We start from the raw sequence: 16,028 nt of genomic DNA on the forward strand, positions 1-16,028 counted from the left end.
CCAGCCTGGGTGACAAAACGAGACTCCATCTCAAAAAAAGAAAAGTAATTAGCTCTCAATTGCAAGACAAAAGTTTGCTCCTTCTCACTTCTCTCTTGCTATCTAAAATCTATATATACACCACATAACTGTAAAGGCAAAAACCTTTAATTATTAGACAGGGACATTGTTATGGTCTGAATTTTGGTGTCACCCACGAATGGGATTAGCACCCTTATGAAAGAGGCAAGAGAGGGCTGGGCGCGGTGGCTCACGCCTATAATCCCAGCACTTTGAGAGGTCAAGGTAGGCGGATCATGAGGCCAGGCAATCGAGGCCATCCTGGCTAACATGGTGAAACCCCGTCTCTACTAAAAATAAAAAAATAAAAAAAAAAAAAGAAAGAGGCAAGAGAGAACTGCCTTGCCTCTTCTCCCATAAAGATGCAACAAAACAGGTGCCATCTATGAAAAACAAGCCCTCAACAGACCAAATGTGTTGGTGGCTTGGTCTTGGACTTCCCAGCCTCCAGAATTGTGAGCAATAAATTTCTGTTGTTAATATATTATCCAGTCTAAGCAAATGTACTAAGACAGATACCAAAATACTGCTGTGCGTACTGAACTCAGTTTGAACTTAGGAAACAATGAATTATTTCTACAGACTCTTTCCAACAAAAGGAAGATAACGTTGTTACACAGAACAGTGTATTCACTATTGTTTATTTATATTATGTCAAATATTAAACAATATTTAGAAAGCTTATTTCTAAAAAGAAAACTATATATCATTTCAGTACCAGTCTGTTCTGTCTGAAAAAGAAAAATTAAGATGTCTTACATAAGAAACAGACTGTGGAAAATGACACAGCTGCCCCAATGTGCTCATTTATACAGAATGAACTCCAAATTCAAGACCCTAGAGCGGGTTCTCCATTTCTTGCCTAAAAGCAATTTAAAGGTGGCCAGGCATGGCGGCCTACCCTGTAATCCCAGCACTTTGGGAGGCCAAGGCAGGCGGATCACTTGGGGTCAGAAGTTCGAGGCCACTCTGGCTGACACAGTAAAACACTGTCTCTGCTAAAAATACAAAAATTAGCCAGGTGTGGTGGTGCACACCTGTAGTCCCAGCTACCCAAGAAGTGGAGACAGGAGAATCGCTTGAACCCAGGAGGTGGAGGTTTCAGTTGGCTGAAATTGCACCACTGCACTCCAGCCTGGGTGACAGAGATTCCGTCTCAAATAACAAATAAATAAATAAAATAAAAGCAATTTAAAGGTGATGTTAGCTCAGTTTCTGGAGCAAAGGTACTTCCAACATCCACAGGGCCAAAAAAAAGAATTGATGCATGACTAAGATGGCAAGAATCTAAAGCAATTTCAATGCTTGGGATGCTGCTATGAAAAAATGAGACCACTGCAAAACCATATTGCAACGAAAAAGATTACAGAATGGTTTTTTGGTTTTTTTGTTTTTTGAAATGGACAGAGCTGGCAGGCAGAAAATAAGTAAAGACATAGCTGGACTCAGCAACACCATTCTTCAAGTGTATATAATGAGCATTATAGACTACTACACTCGTAACTGCAGATTACACATTGTTCTTGAGTTCACATGCAACTTTCATGAAGATATACCACATTCTGGGCCATAAGGCACATATTGACAAATTTTTAAAAATAGAAATCATATAATATCTGCTTTCAGATCACAATGGAATTTAACTGGAAGTTCCTAACAGAAAGATACCTGCAAAATCCCCAAAACATTTGGAGATTTAAAAACACACTTTTAGAATAGTAGGCCAGGCGCAGTGGCTCACGCCTATAATCCCAGCACTTTGGGAGGCCGAGGTGGGTGGATCACAAGGTCAGGAGTTCAAGAACAGCCTGGCCAACATGGTGAAACCCCATTCTCTACTAAAAATACAAAAATTAGCTGGGCATGGTGGCGCATGCCTGTAATCCCAGCTACTCGGGAGGCTGAAGCAGGAGAACTGCTTGAACTGGGAGCCGGGAGGCAGAGGTAGCAGTGAGCGAGATTGCACCACTGCACTCCAGCCTGGGCTACAGAGTGAGACTGTCTCAAAAACAAACAAACAAACAAACAAAAAAGCACACTTATAGAATAGTGAAGAGTAGCCTCAAAAGAAAAAAACTAGCGGGCCCTGATATATCATCCTGAGAAACAGAATGCATTATTCTAGTATCCTTATGGATTAGTCCAAAGCTAAGTACGTTTCATCAGCAAAGCTAGAAATGCTTCCCCCAGGCATGTGCACTTGTCTAGTAGAAGAACCTCACCTTGAATTTATTCCAAAAGAGCCTCTCAAATGTTCAGCAGCAATTCCTAAAAGGAGGCCAGTCCAAATGTAATGGGATAAATCCCGCTCCCCCCACCAAAAGCTGAATCTTTCATCATAGGAACAGGTGACCCTTGCTGTGAAGTTAGAGGATAGGCACACAAATAAATTTATATTACATTATCTACTAAATTTTTAAGTGCACATGTTAAACACATGTGTATTATAACCCTAGCAATGAACAGCAAAAGTCTAAAGCCCAAATCCTTTACTTTATCCTTTATCCTGTAGAATATACACAGGATATTATAAAACTACACTAATGTTAAATAATTAATCCAGAAACTGTTAACTGAAGTGCAAAATCATTAATATTTCTCTATGGCTACAAAAGCCTAACTATCAAAGTGTGCTGAGATAGGCTATTTTAAAGTACTGATTTAAAAAAAAAAAATCTTCAGAGAAATTTATGATGGATGTCTCTTACCTCATAAATGTTGGGGTGCCACATTTTGGTCAAGAATCTGAAGGTAGGTGGTGAATAGGGGTAGTCAATAGGAAATTTAATATGCGCCTGAAAAGAAAAAAAATGAAATGCTAATAAATGAGACTATAACTTATTCATCTGCCTAATAATTCACCCTACTACACCCCACAGAAACAAAGCTCCTTTCATAGAGTAAACTCTTGAGATTAAAGTAGCTCAGATATACTTTGTTATCCCAAGTGCCAGGGTCATTAGTATGTTCTTACAGCACTCCTTCAAATATTTATAAAAGCCTTTTTTTTTTTTTTTTTTTTAAGACGGAGTCTCACTCTGTCAGCAGGCTGGAGTGCAGTGACGTGACCTCAGCTCACTGCAACCTCCACCTCCCGGGTTCAAGCGATTCTCCTGCCTCAGCCTCTCGAGTAGCTGGGACTACAGGTGCACACCACCACGTCCAGCTAATTTTTGTATTTTTAGTAGAGACGGGGTTTCACCATGTTGGCCAGGATGGTCTCAATCTCTTGACCTTGTGATCCACCTGCCTCGGCCTCCCAAAGTGCTGGGATTACAGGCGTGAGCCACTGTGCCCTGCCCCTATAAAAGGCTATTTTAAGTCACCAAAACTCACACACTCACTCACATACACAAACATACATAAATATAATTTTAACTTGGCTCACGAGTGAAAAACAGTACTCTGTACATTTTATTTTTATAACAAAATAATCTAATTTTAGGGTACACAATATGGAACAATGGTATTTTTCTTTTTACTCACATAATTTAACTGTCATTCTATCACCCAGAAATAATAAATGCTGACATTGCTGATTTCCCTTACAAAACTTATTTTTAAAAACTTCAACATACTGTATTTTGTATTCTGCTTTTTTCACCTGTATCACATTGTAAACATTTTTTTCACCATAAAATATTCTCTTTACATGGGTGACTGACAGTATCTGCATTATACTCCATCAAATCTATACCTACATGAACCATCTTATAAAACTATTTCCTTATTTTGGGCATTTGGGTTGTTTCTCACACCTTTGCTGTTACAAATCCTGCTGCAGTGAATGTCCTTTGCAGTATCCGTGTATTTTATATATGAAGAAATCCAGAAAACCTGAAAAGTTCTCTCTTCCATAAAAGCAATGGGAAAATTGCCAAAAATTATAGGCATCAACATTTTCAGAATTCCAGAAAATAACCAGAGGCTTGCAACAATTCAAGGAGTAGATACTTAAAGAAAATGGCTGACATTCAGTAAGAACATCAAGCTATGTGATTTTAACTTACCCTAATCCAATCTCCTATACTCTAGCTGTGCAGCAGCCTTAAAACACATTCAAAGTAAAAACCAAGGAAGCTGACAGGCCCTGGAGAGGATAGAATGGGCTGGCATTTCGCCAAAGCCTTACTCCCAGAGAATTGTCATTAAGTTTACCTTTCTAATGGTTCCCTAGAAAACTCCACTTGCAAGGCTGTCTACGTGTGATTGGATTTGGAGCTTGGCCAATATGAAAACATTTTCCCTGGCAGCTTTGTTGAAAACAATGGCAGGCAACTATTTAATCTTAAAGGTACCTGAGGCAGTGGAAAATACAAAACAGACTAACCAAAAAACGTTAAGGAAAAGCTGGGCTGGTGGGCTAAGAGTTGTCCATTATGGTTCTGAAAAGCTCTGACAAATTATTGTGAGTCTATAATACCATGACAATGTGTAGAGCTATGCACATGCCCAGCACTATGCACATGCTCAGGAAAGCCCTAAGAAGGCCCTAACTTTATACCTCTGGCTTAACTTGATAATGTATGCAACAAGAAAGTAAAGAGTTTGCAAATGCCTGTCTGAATTAAGTTGAAGACATGCAATGACACATACGCAGAGCCTCTCCACAAATTCCAGCTAACTAACTGGTTCTAGAAAACCAAGGAAATCTCTGTTCAATCATTACCTGACCACTAAGCTGAGTGGAGAATTCACTGGCCACACACAACAAATAATATCGACATTATATAATTAGGTAAGAGAAGTCAACAGTAATTACAACAGCAGCAGCAATGGCAACAACAAAAACCCTGGGGAAGAGGAGAATTGGATTTCTGCAGGTGCCACTGCAGAAATTTCTAGTTTTCAGCAAAATATTACAAGGTATGAACAAAGTATGGTCCATACAACAGGAGAGAAAAAAAAGAATCAATAGAAACTGGAAACCTAAGTATTAAAGTTACTAGGCAAAGACTAAATCAGCTTATCTTTAAACCTTTAAACATTTCAAAGGACTAAAGAAAATCATGGCTAAAGAACTTAAAGGAAAGCACGAGAATGGTGTCTCACCCATAAATAATGAATATCAATAATGAGATAAGTTATTTTTAAAAATCCACAAAAAGTGGTGGCTCATGCCTGTAATCCCAACACTTTGGAAGGCTGAGGCAGGTGGATCCCTTGAGCCCAGAATTTCAGACAAGCCTAGGCAAGGTAGTGAGACCCTATCTCTACAAAAAATTTAAAAATCAGTCGGGTACAGTGGTGTCTGTGGTCCCAGCTACATAGGAGGCTGAGGTGGGAGGATCACTTGAGCCCAGGAGGTGGGGGGCTGCAGTGGGCTATGATCATACCACTGCACTCAGGGCTGGGCAACAGAGGAACAGCCTGTCTCAAAAAAAAAAAAAAAAAAAAAAAAAAAAAGAGAAAATAAAGGGGTTGGGGGTGGGAGGGGGAAGAGAGAGAGATTCTTAAGTTGTTAAGTACAAAAACTGTTGATTCTTTGAGACAGGGTCTTGCTCTGTCACTCAGGCTAGACAGAGTGCACTGGGTTACAGCTCACTGCAACCCTGACATTCTGGGCTCAAGTGATTCACCCACCTCAGCCACCTGAGTAGATGGGACTACAAGCATGCACCTCCAAGCCCAGCTAATTTTTTTGTGGGGCTGGAGGTTTCATCACGTTGCCCAGGCTGGGTCTCGAACTCCTGGGCTCAAGCAATCCCCAACGCCTCGGCCTCCCAAAGTGCTGGGATTTACAGATGTGAGCCACCACAGCTGGCCTGTTCATTCCTTTTGATGACTAAATTTAAGAAGTACAAAAACTGAAATTAAAAAAAAAATTAGGTGCTGAGCAACAGATTTGAGCAGGTAGAAAAAATAGTGAATTTGAAGAAAGTTCAATTTATTGACCTTATTCTTTTTCTTTTCTTTTTTTTTTTGAGACAGAGTCTTGCTCTGGCACCAGACTGGAGTGCAGTGGTGCGATCTCGGCTCACTGCAACCTCCACCTCCCAGGTTCAAGTGATCCTCCTGCCTCAGCCTCCTGAGTAGCTGGGACCACAGGGGCATGCCACCACGCCCAGCTAATTTTTTGTATTTTTTAGTAGAGATGGGGTTTCACCATGTTGGCCAGGATGGTGTCGATCTCTTGACCTCGTGATCTGCCTGCCTCAGCCTCCCAAAGTGCTGGGATTACAGACATGAGCCACCGCACTCCGCCTTATTGATCTTATTCTTTTAAGGGGGAGTAGGGGAAATCCCAATGTATAGCTGATTCATCAGGAGTATAGGTCTGCCATAGGCATCCGAAATGGAGGCAGTCTTTCTTGTGGGACTGAGTCCTTAACCTATAGAATCTGATGCTATCTCCAGGTAGACAGCGTCAACAATGAATTGAATTGGAGGACTAAGATAAGAGAGAAACTACAAAATTCCTAAAAGAAAACATAGATGTAAATCTTCATAACCTTGCATTCACTAAGTTTTGTAGATGTGACACCAAAAACACAAGGAACAAAAGTAAAAAGAAATGGGACACAATTAAAATTATTATTATTATTATTTTGAGATGGAGTCTTGCTCTGTTGCCCAGGCTGAAGTGCAGTGGCATGATCTCAGCTCACTGCAACTTCCACTTTCTGGGTTCAAGCGATTCTCCTGCCTCAGCCTCTCGAGTAGCTGGGATTACAGGCATGTGCCACCACCACTCCTGGCTAATTTTTGTATTTTTAGTAGAGACGGGGTTTCGCCATGTTGGCCAGGATGGTCTCAAACTCTTGACCTCAGGTGACCCGTCCGCCTCAGACTCCCAAAGTGCTAGGATTACAGGTATGAGCCACTATCCTTGGCCCAAGGTTTCTTTTTCAGATGACAAAATGTATTCTAAAATTGATTTTGGTGATGGTTACACAACTTTGTGAATATGCTAGAAACCACTAAACTATATACTTTAATAAATGGGTGAACTGTATGACATATGCATTAAAATCACAATAAAGCTGATTAGGGGGAAAAAAGGCTGGAGCCCAAACACTCAGGTCCCTCAGAGATCTCGATTTCTAAAATATCATTATTTGGCTGGCATGGTGGCTCATGCCTGTAATCCCAGCACTTTTGGAGCCCTAGGCGGGTGGATCACGAGGTCAGGAGTTCAAGACCAGCCTGGCCAAGATGGTGAAACCCCATCTCTAGTAAAACTAAAAATTAGCCAGGCGCAGTGGCAGGTGCCTGTAATCCCAGCTACTCGGGAGGCTGAGGCAGGAGAATTGCTTGAACCTGGCAGGAGACGTTGCAGTGAGCGGAGATCGCACCACTGCACTCCAGCCTGGGCGACAGAATGAGACTCCATCTCAAAAGATAAATAAAATAATATAAAATATCATTATTCAATAAAAGGAACCGGGGCCCTTTGGTGAAACAACTGATTCTAGATCTGTGGCAGGAAAAATAAAAGACAAGCCTAGAGCATCTTATAATGCCAAAAAGTAAGTGCTAAAGAAAACAAATTGGAGTATTTCAAAACAGCATAGGAGCCAACCTGCAAGAGCTTCTAATGGCCAAAACTAGAACAATCTAAGCTATAGAATACATAATGTAATACTGTTACCCAAAATATGAAATAAATATAAATGAGTACATACTGATAAGTATTACTGAATGGAAAAATACTGGTGGAGAAGGGTCAAATCTTCCTTACAGTAGTACTACAAATAATCATAATCCACATTCAGGTGGTGAAGTTGAATTCCCCTTTCCTAGAGTGTGGGCTGGATTTAATGACTCACTTTCTAACAATAGAGTATGGAAAGAAATAGTAGCTCTACTGTAGAGAAATCTGGCAGACATGTTAACCAAGTGATCAAGGTTAACATCACTAGCGATAAATCATATTGGTATCCTGATATGATGTGGTAAGAAAGGCACTTCGTCTTTGTGGTATTCTTCCCCCAAAATCTATAACCCCATTCTAGTCATGAGAAAAACATCAGATAACCCAAATGGAGGAATATTCTACCAAATCTGACCCATCCTCTTCAAAAATTGTCAAGGTCACAAAAAATAAGGAAAGACAGAGAAATCATCAAAGACTGGAGGAGACTAAAAAGACGAGATAACTAAATATAGTGTGATATCCTGAACTGGACTCTGAAATAAGATGATGATATGGAGGCATAGGAGAATACAGAGTGAGTGCTAATGAGTATGGGGATTCTTTTTGAGATGATGAAATATTCTGGAGTTAGATGGTGGTGATGGCTGTACAACCATCTGAATATACTAAAAACCACTGAACTATATACTTTAAAAGGGTGAATTTTATGGTATATGAATTATACCTTAATTAATACATTAGTGCAGAAACTGGTGAAATCTAAACTAAACTAACTGGAGATTAGTTAATAAAGCTGGAGTGGCTATCTGAATAACAGAGAAAGTATACTTTAGAACAAAAAATATTATCACAGATAAAGAGGGTAATTTCATAAGGGGATCGATTCACAAAGACATAATATTAACTGTGTGTGCACTTAGTAACAACAGAGCTTTAGAACACAAAATGATGTAACTAAAAACTTTTATCACCAAATGGAAAAATAGAAAAATGCACAATTACAGTTGAAGATATCATCACTTCTCTCTCAACAGTCTAAAGCAGCGGTTCCCAACTCTTTTGGCACCAGGGACTGATTTCATTGAAGACAAGACAAGAGGGCGGAGGAGTGGGAAGGGTAGTGAGGTGGGTGTTTCGGGATGAAACTGTTCCACCTCAAATCATCAGGCATTAGTCAGATTCTCATAGGGAACACTCAATCTAGATCCCTTACATGCCCAGTTCACAACAGGGTTCGTACTCCTCGAGAATCTAATGCCCGAGCTGATCTGACTGGAGGCTGAGCTCACCTCCTGCTGTGCGGCCTACTTCCTAACAGGCCACAGAGTGGTATCAGATCAGTATCGGGTAGGGACCCTTGGTTTAAAGTACAAGGAGACAAAAACTCAGTAAGGATATAGAAGACAATATGCCACCAAACAGCAGCAGCATACAAATTATTTTTGTGGACACACAGAACACGCACCAAGACATACCATATTCTGGAACGTACAACATCTATCTACAAAGTTTAAAGAAATGACATAATACATAGCATATTCTTTGACCACAATGAATTAAGCTAGAAATTTTGATTTTCTAAATTCAAAGATATTTAGTAAATCCCCAAATATTTGGAAATTACATAACTGTACAAATCACAGTATAAAGAGGAAGCCACAAAGTTACTTAGAAAATTGTTTAATTGAACATGAAAAAAATGACAATGAAAATCTGTAACATGCACCGAAAGCAATACTCAAATAGAAATTTTTAGTATTGCTTACACTGGAAAAGATGTAGGTCTTATTTCAATAATATAAGCTTCTACTTAAGAAATGAGAAAAATACAAAATTAGGCCAGGTGCAGTGGCTCACACCTATAATCCCAGCACTTAGGGAGGCCGAGGCGGGTGGATTGCTTGAGCACAGGAGTTGGAGAGCAGCCTGAGCAACATGGTAAGACCTCATCTTTACAAAAAATACAAAAAGTTGCCAGGCATGATGGTGCACCCCTGAGGTCCCAGCTACTTGGGAAGCTGAGGTAGAAGGATCACTACTTAAGTTTGGGAGGTTGAGGCTGCAGTGAATCATAATCTTGCCACTGCACTCCAGCCTGGGTGACAGAGTGAGACCTTGTCTCAAAAAAACAAAACAAAACAAACAAAATAAAAAAAGAGGAAAGAAGAAAGACAGACAGACTATGAAATTAAACTAGAAGCAAGCAGAAGAAAGAGAACTGACATAAAAGCAGAAATCAATTAAACAAAACACCGTCTCACAAAAAAAAAAAAGGTCTTGTGACCAGGCGCCATGGCTTGTGCCTGTAATTCCAGCACTTTGGGAGGCCTAGGTGGGCAGGGTGCTTGAGTTCAAGACTAGTCTGGGCAACATGGTGAAACCCCATTTCTACAAAAAATACAAAAATTTGCCAGGCATGGTGGACGTGCCTGTAATCCCAGCTACTCAGGAGGCTGAGGTGGGAAAATCACCTGAGCCCAGGAGGTCGAGTCTGCAGTAAGCTGTGATCATGCCACTGCACTCCAGCCTGGGTGACAGAGCGAGACCCTGTCTCAGAAAAAAGTCTTGTTAAGATTACTTAGGATACTAAGAGAAATCTTTGCAGTGATGCATGAAAATTTATGTAGAATAGATGATATGCACCAATATAATAAAAGGTAGTACAGGACAGCAGTAAAGAACACCGACTCAAGAAGCCAGGACTATCTGGGTTTGAATCCTGACTCTACAACTCAGCTGTTATCTTAAGCGACCCTTACTTAATTTATATTGATCGACTGATTGATTGACTGATCAAGACAGGGTTATGCTGTCACCCAGGCTAGAGTACAGTGGCACAAATATGGATCACTGCCAGCCTTCACCTCCCAGGATCAAGTCCCAGCCTCCTGAGCAGCTGAGACCACAGGCCATGCCACCATGCCCAGCTAAATATTTGATTTTTTGTAAAGATTTCACCATTTTGCCCAGGCTGGTCTCAAACTTCTGGGCTCAAGCAATCCTCCCACTTTGGCCTCCTAAAATGCTGGGACTCTGTGTAGTCCTAATTAGGGAAAAGGAGTCAGGCTAGTGGGACCGAGGGAAAAGCAATAAAAGAAAGCAGATAAGCCACAAGTCAGCCTTTCTTCATTGTCCAGGACACATAAGTCCTCCTGTGCAAATAACTCACAATCTTCCTGTGCCCAACTATCACCACACACCTGCAAGTTAGCTCACTGCAACCTTGGCGTTTTCAGTACTCCACAAATCCCTCTTCAGCATACAGCATAAACACTATCCTATAAAATCTCTAGCAAGCTTTTGTTTCTCTGCAGTTGGCTTCTCTCTGGCAGGCTGCTGGCATCCCTCGCAATGTATTTTCCTATGTTCTCTAATAAACCTGCCTTTTTTTGGTAAATCTGAGACGGGGTCTCACTCTGTCAACCAGGCTGGAGTGCAGTGGTGCAATCTTGGCTCATGGCAACCTACATCTCCAAGATTCAAGCGATCCTCCCATCTCAGTCTCCAGAGTAACTGGGACTACAGATGCGCACCACCAGGCCTGGCTAATTTTTCATTAATTTTTGTAGGGACAGGGTTTCATCATGTTTCCAAGACTGGTCTCGAACTCCTGGGCTCAATGATCCTCCTGCCTCAGCCTCTCTAAATGCCGGGATTACAGGCGTGAGCCACTGCACCTGGCCTGCCTTCCTTTACTTACAACTGCCTCAGTAAATTACTTTACTCAGTAAGTTTGGACCTGGGCCACTGGTCCGAACAGCCATCGTTCTCCTGGACAGATTACAGACGTGAGCCGCTGCGTATTGCTCAATTACTTAATTTATATCTCAGTTTCCTCACCAGTAAAAAGGGGATAATAGTACTTATTTAATGTGTTTGTATGAGGATTAAATGAGGTAATGCTTGAACAATGTTTAGAACTGTGCCTGACAAATAAAAGATATAAAAATATAAATGGGTGGATGGGTGCAGTGGCTCACGCCTGTAATCTCAGCACTTTGGGAGGCTGAGGTGGGCGGATCACCTGAGGTCAGGAGTTCAAGACCAGCCTGGCCAACATGGTGAAACCCCATCACTTACTAAAAATACAAAAATTAGCTGGGCGTGATGGCAGTTGCCTGTAATCCCAGCTATTCACGAGGCTGAGGAAAGACGGAGAGAGAGAGGCAAAAATCATGAAGGCTGTTTTATATATTGCTAATTTTCACTGTTTTATCTCTTTTACCTACTCGCCCTTAGATTATAATACTACCAGCTTTAGCTAAGACAACTGGAAAGATTAATACCAACCTTAAGACTTTGATGATTATGGAATTAGTTTTCTTAGAGCCTTAGCAAACCTAATTATATTCTACTTAAATCTTAATAAATATTGGTTAGTAGTATTAATGGGGTTTCTGTATTTTCTCTAAGCATCTACTAATATTTTGAATTATTCTTGAACTTTCAGCTTTTTGACCATTATCTACTATATAATCTTTTAAAAATACTACCTCCATCACGCTTGTAATGCCAGCACTTTGGGAGGCCGAGGCGGGTGGATCACGAGGTCAGGAGATCGAGACCATCCTGGCTAACAAGGAGTAACCCCATCTCTACTAAAAACACAAAAAATTAGCCGGGCATGGGTGGCAGGCACCAGTAGTCCCAGCTACTCGGGAGGCTGAGGCAGGAGAATGGCATGAACCTGGGAGGCGGAGCTTGCAGTGAGCCGAGATCACACCACTGCACTCTAGCCTGGGCAACAGAGTGAGACTCTGTCTCAAAAAAAAAAAAAAAAAAAAAAAAATCAATCATAAGTAGTTTTAACATGACCCTTTTGACTTTATTCTAGAAGTATTTTTTTTTTTTTTAAGATGGAGTTTCGCTCTGTCGCCCAGCTCACTGCAACCTCCACTTCCCAAATTCAAGCTGTTCTCTTGCCTCAGCCTCTGGAGTAGCTGGGATTACAGGCATGTGCCAACACGCCTGGCTAATTTTTGTATTTTTAGTACAGTTGGGGTTTCACCATGTTGGCCAGGCTGGTCTCGAACTCTTTATTTTATTTATTTGTTTTTGAGATGGAGTCTCGCTCTATTGCCCAGGCTGGAGTGCAGTGGCACAATCTCGGCTCACTGCAAGCTCCACCTCCTGAGTTCACGCCATTCTCCTGCCTCAGCCTCCCGAGTAGCTGGGACTACAGGTGCCCTCCACCATGCCCGGCTACATTTTTTGTATTTTTAGTAGAGATGCGTGCGTTTCACCATGTTAGCCAGGATGGTCTCGATCTCCTGACCTCGTGATCCTCCCGCCTCGGCCTCTCAAAGTGCTGGGATTACAGGCGTGAGCCACCGCCCCCAGCCTTATGATTGATTTTTTTAAAGCATCATGCCTAAAGTATGCTTACATTACCACTAGAAGAGGTAACATTGGTTGGTGTGCTTCTGGTAAGGCCATTTAAATTGTACTAAGAACTCCTTCAGCGGAGTTTACAATCCTCAACTATTCAGCTGAAGTTAACATTCAGGGGGAATATCCTGCTGTAATGCCTCCCTGAGCAATTATACAATTTTATCTCTATCTCTATTATTTTACTTATTTTTCAGAACCTTATTAACTGTTTATTTATTTACTTATTTATTTTTGAGACAGAGTCTTGCTCTGTCACCCAGGCTAGAGTGCAGTGGCGCAATCTTGGCTCACTGCAACCTCCGCCTCCCAGGTTCAAGCAATTCTCCTGTTTCAGTCTCCCGAGTAGCTACAGGTGCGTGCCACCACACCTGGCTAATTTTTGTATTTTTAGTAGAGACAGGGTTTCACCATGTTGGTCAGGCTGGTCTCGAACTTCTGACCTCAGGTGATCCACCTGCCTTGGCCTCTCCCAAAGTGCTGGGATTACAGGTGTGAGCCACCATGCCCAGCCCTTATTAACAATTTAAACATACTATTTCACATGTATATGGTGACCTATAGTTATCTATGTATTACCTCATACACATATTTAATACTCCTACTTCAGCCAACTTGTCACTGAAATTTATTTCCTTTTTGAAATTTTATGAAATAAGATATAACTTGCTGTAAACGTATGAATATGAGATCTCATGCCATTTCAGTTATATTCACAGAACAATGTAACGATTTTAAAAGAAGAAGGGAAGGTACTAGAATCAGTAGCCCTGTGTTGTAGCCCTGGCATGATTCTTGACTATTTAATTTACATTTTTCTATCTTTTATTTGTCAGGCACAATTCTAGGCATTGTCTTTGCTAGGCCTCTGACCTTAGGTCAACTCATTTAAATCTCTAGATTTGAAGTTCCTCTTTATGTAACATGGCGAAAAACACTGACCCTAGGGAGTTATCATGAGGATCATATACAAATTTTAAGAGAACCTTCAAAAATGGATCCCAAGACACAATTATTTTTTATTTTTTAGAGACAGGGTCTCACTATGTTGCCCAAACTCAAGACCTCAAGTGATTTTCCCACCTCAGCCTACCGAGTAGCTGGGACTACAGGGGTGTGGCACCACGTCTGGGTCCAAGATAATCTTAAATCATCAAACCAAAGGTTAAATCATTATCATTGTATTCACGAGCATTAATAAATATTAAAGTATTTTCCACAAGAAGTAAAATGGAAAATAAAGTTCAATATATTAGAAAATTTGCTCTTACCCATTATAGATCTTAGTAATTGCACGGTATGATTTGAACAAACTAAATTTATGAGAACAAGGGAAATGTAAACATTGACTGGATATTAAGGAATTATGAGCTTTTTTAGTTGTGATAATAGTATTACAGTTAGGTCTCAAAAATACATGTTATTTAGTTGGTGCTGTAGTAATTTTCATTTGAAGTTTTTTAAAAAGTAAAACAAAACTTGGCCAGGCGCAGTGGCTAATGCCTGTAATCCCAGCACTTTGGGAGGTCGAGGCAGGTGGATCACAAGGTCAGGAGTTCGAGACCAGCCTGGCCAATTAAAAAAAAAAAAAAAGGTAAAACAAAACATATTTTAAAAATACATTTTGAGGCCGGGTACAGTGGCTCACGCCTATAATCCCAGCACTTTGCGAGGCTGAGGTGGGAGGATCAACTTGAGCCCAGGAGTTCAAGACCAGCCTCAGCAACATAGCGAGACCCCCAACTCTACAAAAAAATTCTTTAAAATCAGCCAGCCATGGTGGTGTGCACTTGTAGTCCCGGCTACTCAAGAGGCTGAGGTGGGAAGATCGCTTGAACCCAGGCTGCAGTGAGCTATAATCCTGACATTGCACCCCAGCCTGGGAGACAAGTCGAGACCCTGTCTTAAAACAAACAAACAAAAACTATTCTGAAATTTTCACAAATGAAAAGTAGAAATTAATTACAAAATAAAATGGAGGAGGGGGCGGGTAGGATAAAGATAATAATAATAATAATATATATATATACATATATAAAAACCATGTGTGCATATATATTTCCTCATATGCATTATGTATATATTTAAAAAGACTGAAAAGACACATTCCTAACCATTAACAATGATTAGCTCAGAACAGAGGGCAACGGAGGAAGAATGGGGCATTTAAAGAACTTTGTAACTTCTTTATGACTGATATAATGAACATGTTATTATTTTTATAAACTGAAAAAAGAAGATTTTTCACTTGTGAATCTTCTATACAATGGTCTATACCTACTTTGCACTGAAAATTGACATCTGGAATGATACACTCAATTAAGTTTGAAAATATAAAAACTAAGTTAAGGCTGGGTGCGGTGGTTCATGCCTGTAATCCCAGCACTTTGGGAGGCCGAGGTAGGCAGATCACTTGAAGTCAGGAGTTCAACACCAGCCTGGCCAACATGGCGAAACCCCATCTCTACTAAAAATACAAAAATTAGCCGGGCATGGCAGCAGGCACCTGTATTCCCAGCTACTTGGGAGGCTGAGACAGGAGAATCGCTTGAACCCGGGAAGCAGAGGTTACAGTGAGCGGAGAACGTGCCACAGCACTTCAGCCTGGGTGACAGAACGAAATTCCGTCAAAAAAAAAAAAAAAAAAAAAAAATTTAGGCCAGGCACAGTGGCTGGCTCATGTCTGAAACCCTAGCACTTTGGGAGGCCAAGGCAGGCAGATCGCTTGAGCCCAGAAGTTCAAGTTCAGCCTGGACAACATGGTGAAACCCCGTCTCCACACACACCGTAATTTTTTTAACTTAGGCAGGCATGATGGCTTGAGCCTATAGTCCCAACCACTCAGGATGCTCAGGTGGCAGTATCCGCTTGAGCCTGGGAGGTCAAGTATGCAGTGAGCCGTGATGGTACCACTGCATTCCAGCCTGCGTGACAGAGCGAGACCTGGCCCCTCCCCAAAAAAGTTTTAATATAAATTACAGGA

At 41.0% G+C, this 16,028-nt stretch overlaps 1 protein-coding gene across 2 annotated transcripts in view; it reads right to left on the reverse strand.

The window, feature by feature from the left end:
* Positions 1 to 16,028, reverse strand: part of UBE2R2 (ubiquitin conjugating enzyme E2 R2) — a 102,581-nt gene that overhangs the window by 30,082 nt on the left and 56,471 nt on the right. For both annotated transcript variants that reach the window (XM_054502809.2, XM_054502808.2), the window contains exon 2: positions 2,769 to 2,855. In XM_054502809.2, coding sequence (XP_054358784.1) covers positions 2,769 to 2,855 — 87 coding nt within the window. The remainder of the gene's footprint in view (positions 1 to 2,768; positions 2,856 to 16,028) is intronic.

The sequence above is a fragment of the Pongo pygmaeus genome, chromosome 13 (assembly GCF_028885625.2).
Source record: "Pongo pygmaeus isolate AG05252 chromosome 13, NHGRI_mPonPyg2-v2.0_pri, whole genome shotgun sequence".
Classification (NCBI taxonomy): domain Eukaryota; kingdom Metazoa; phylum Chordata; class Mammalia; order Primates; family Hominidae; genus Pongo; species Pongo pygmaeus.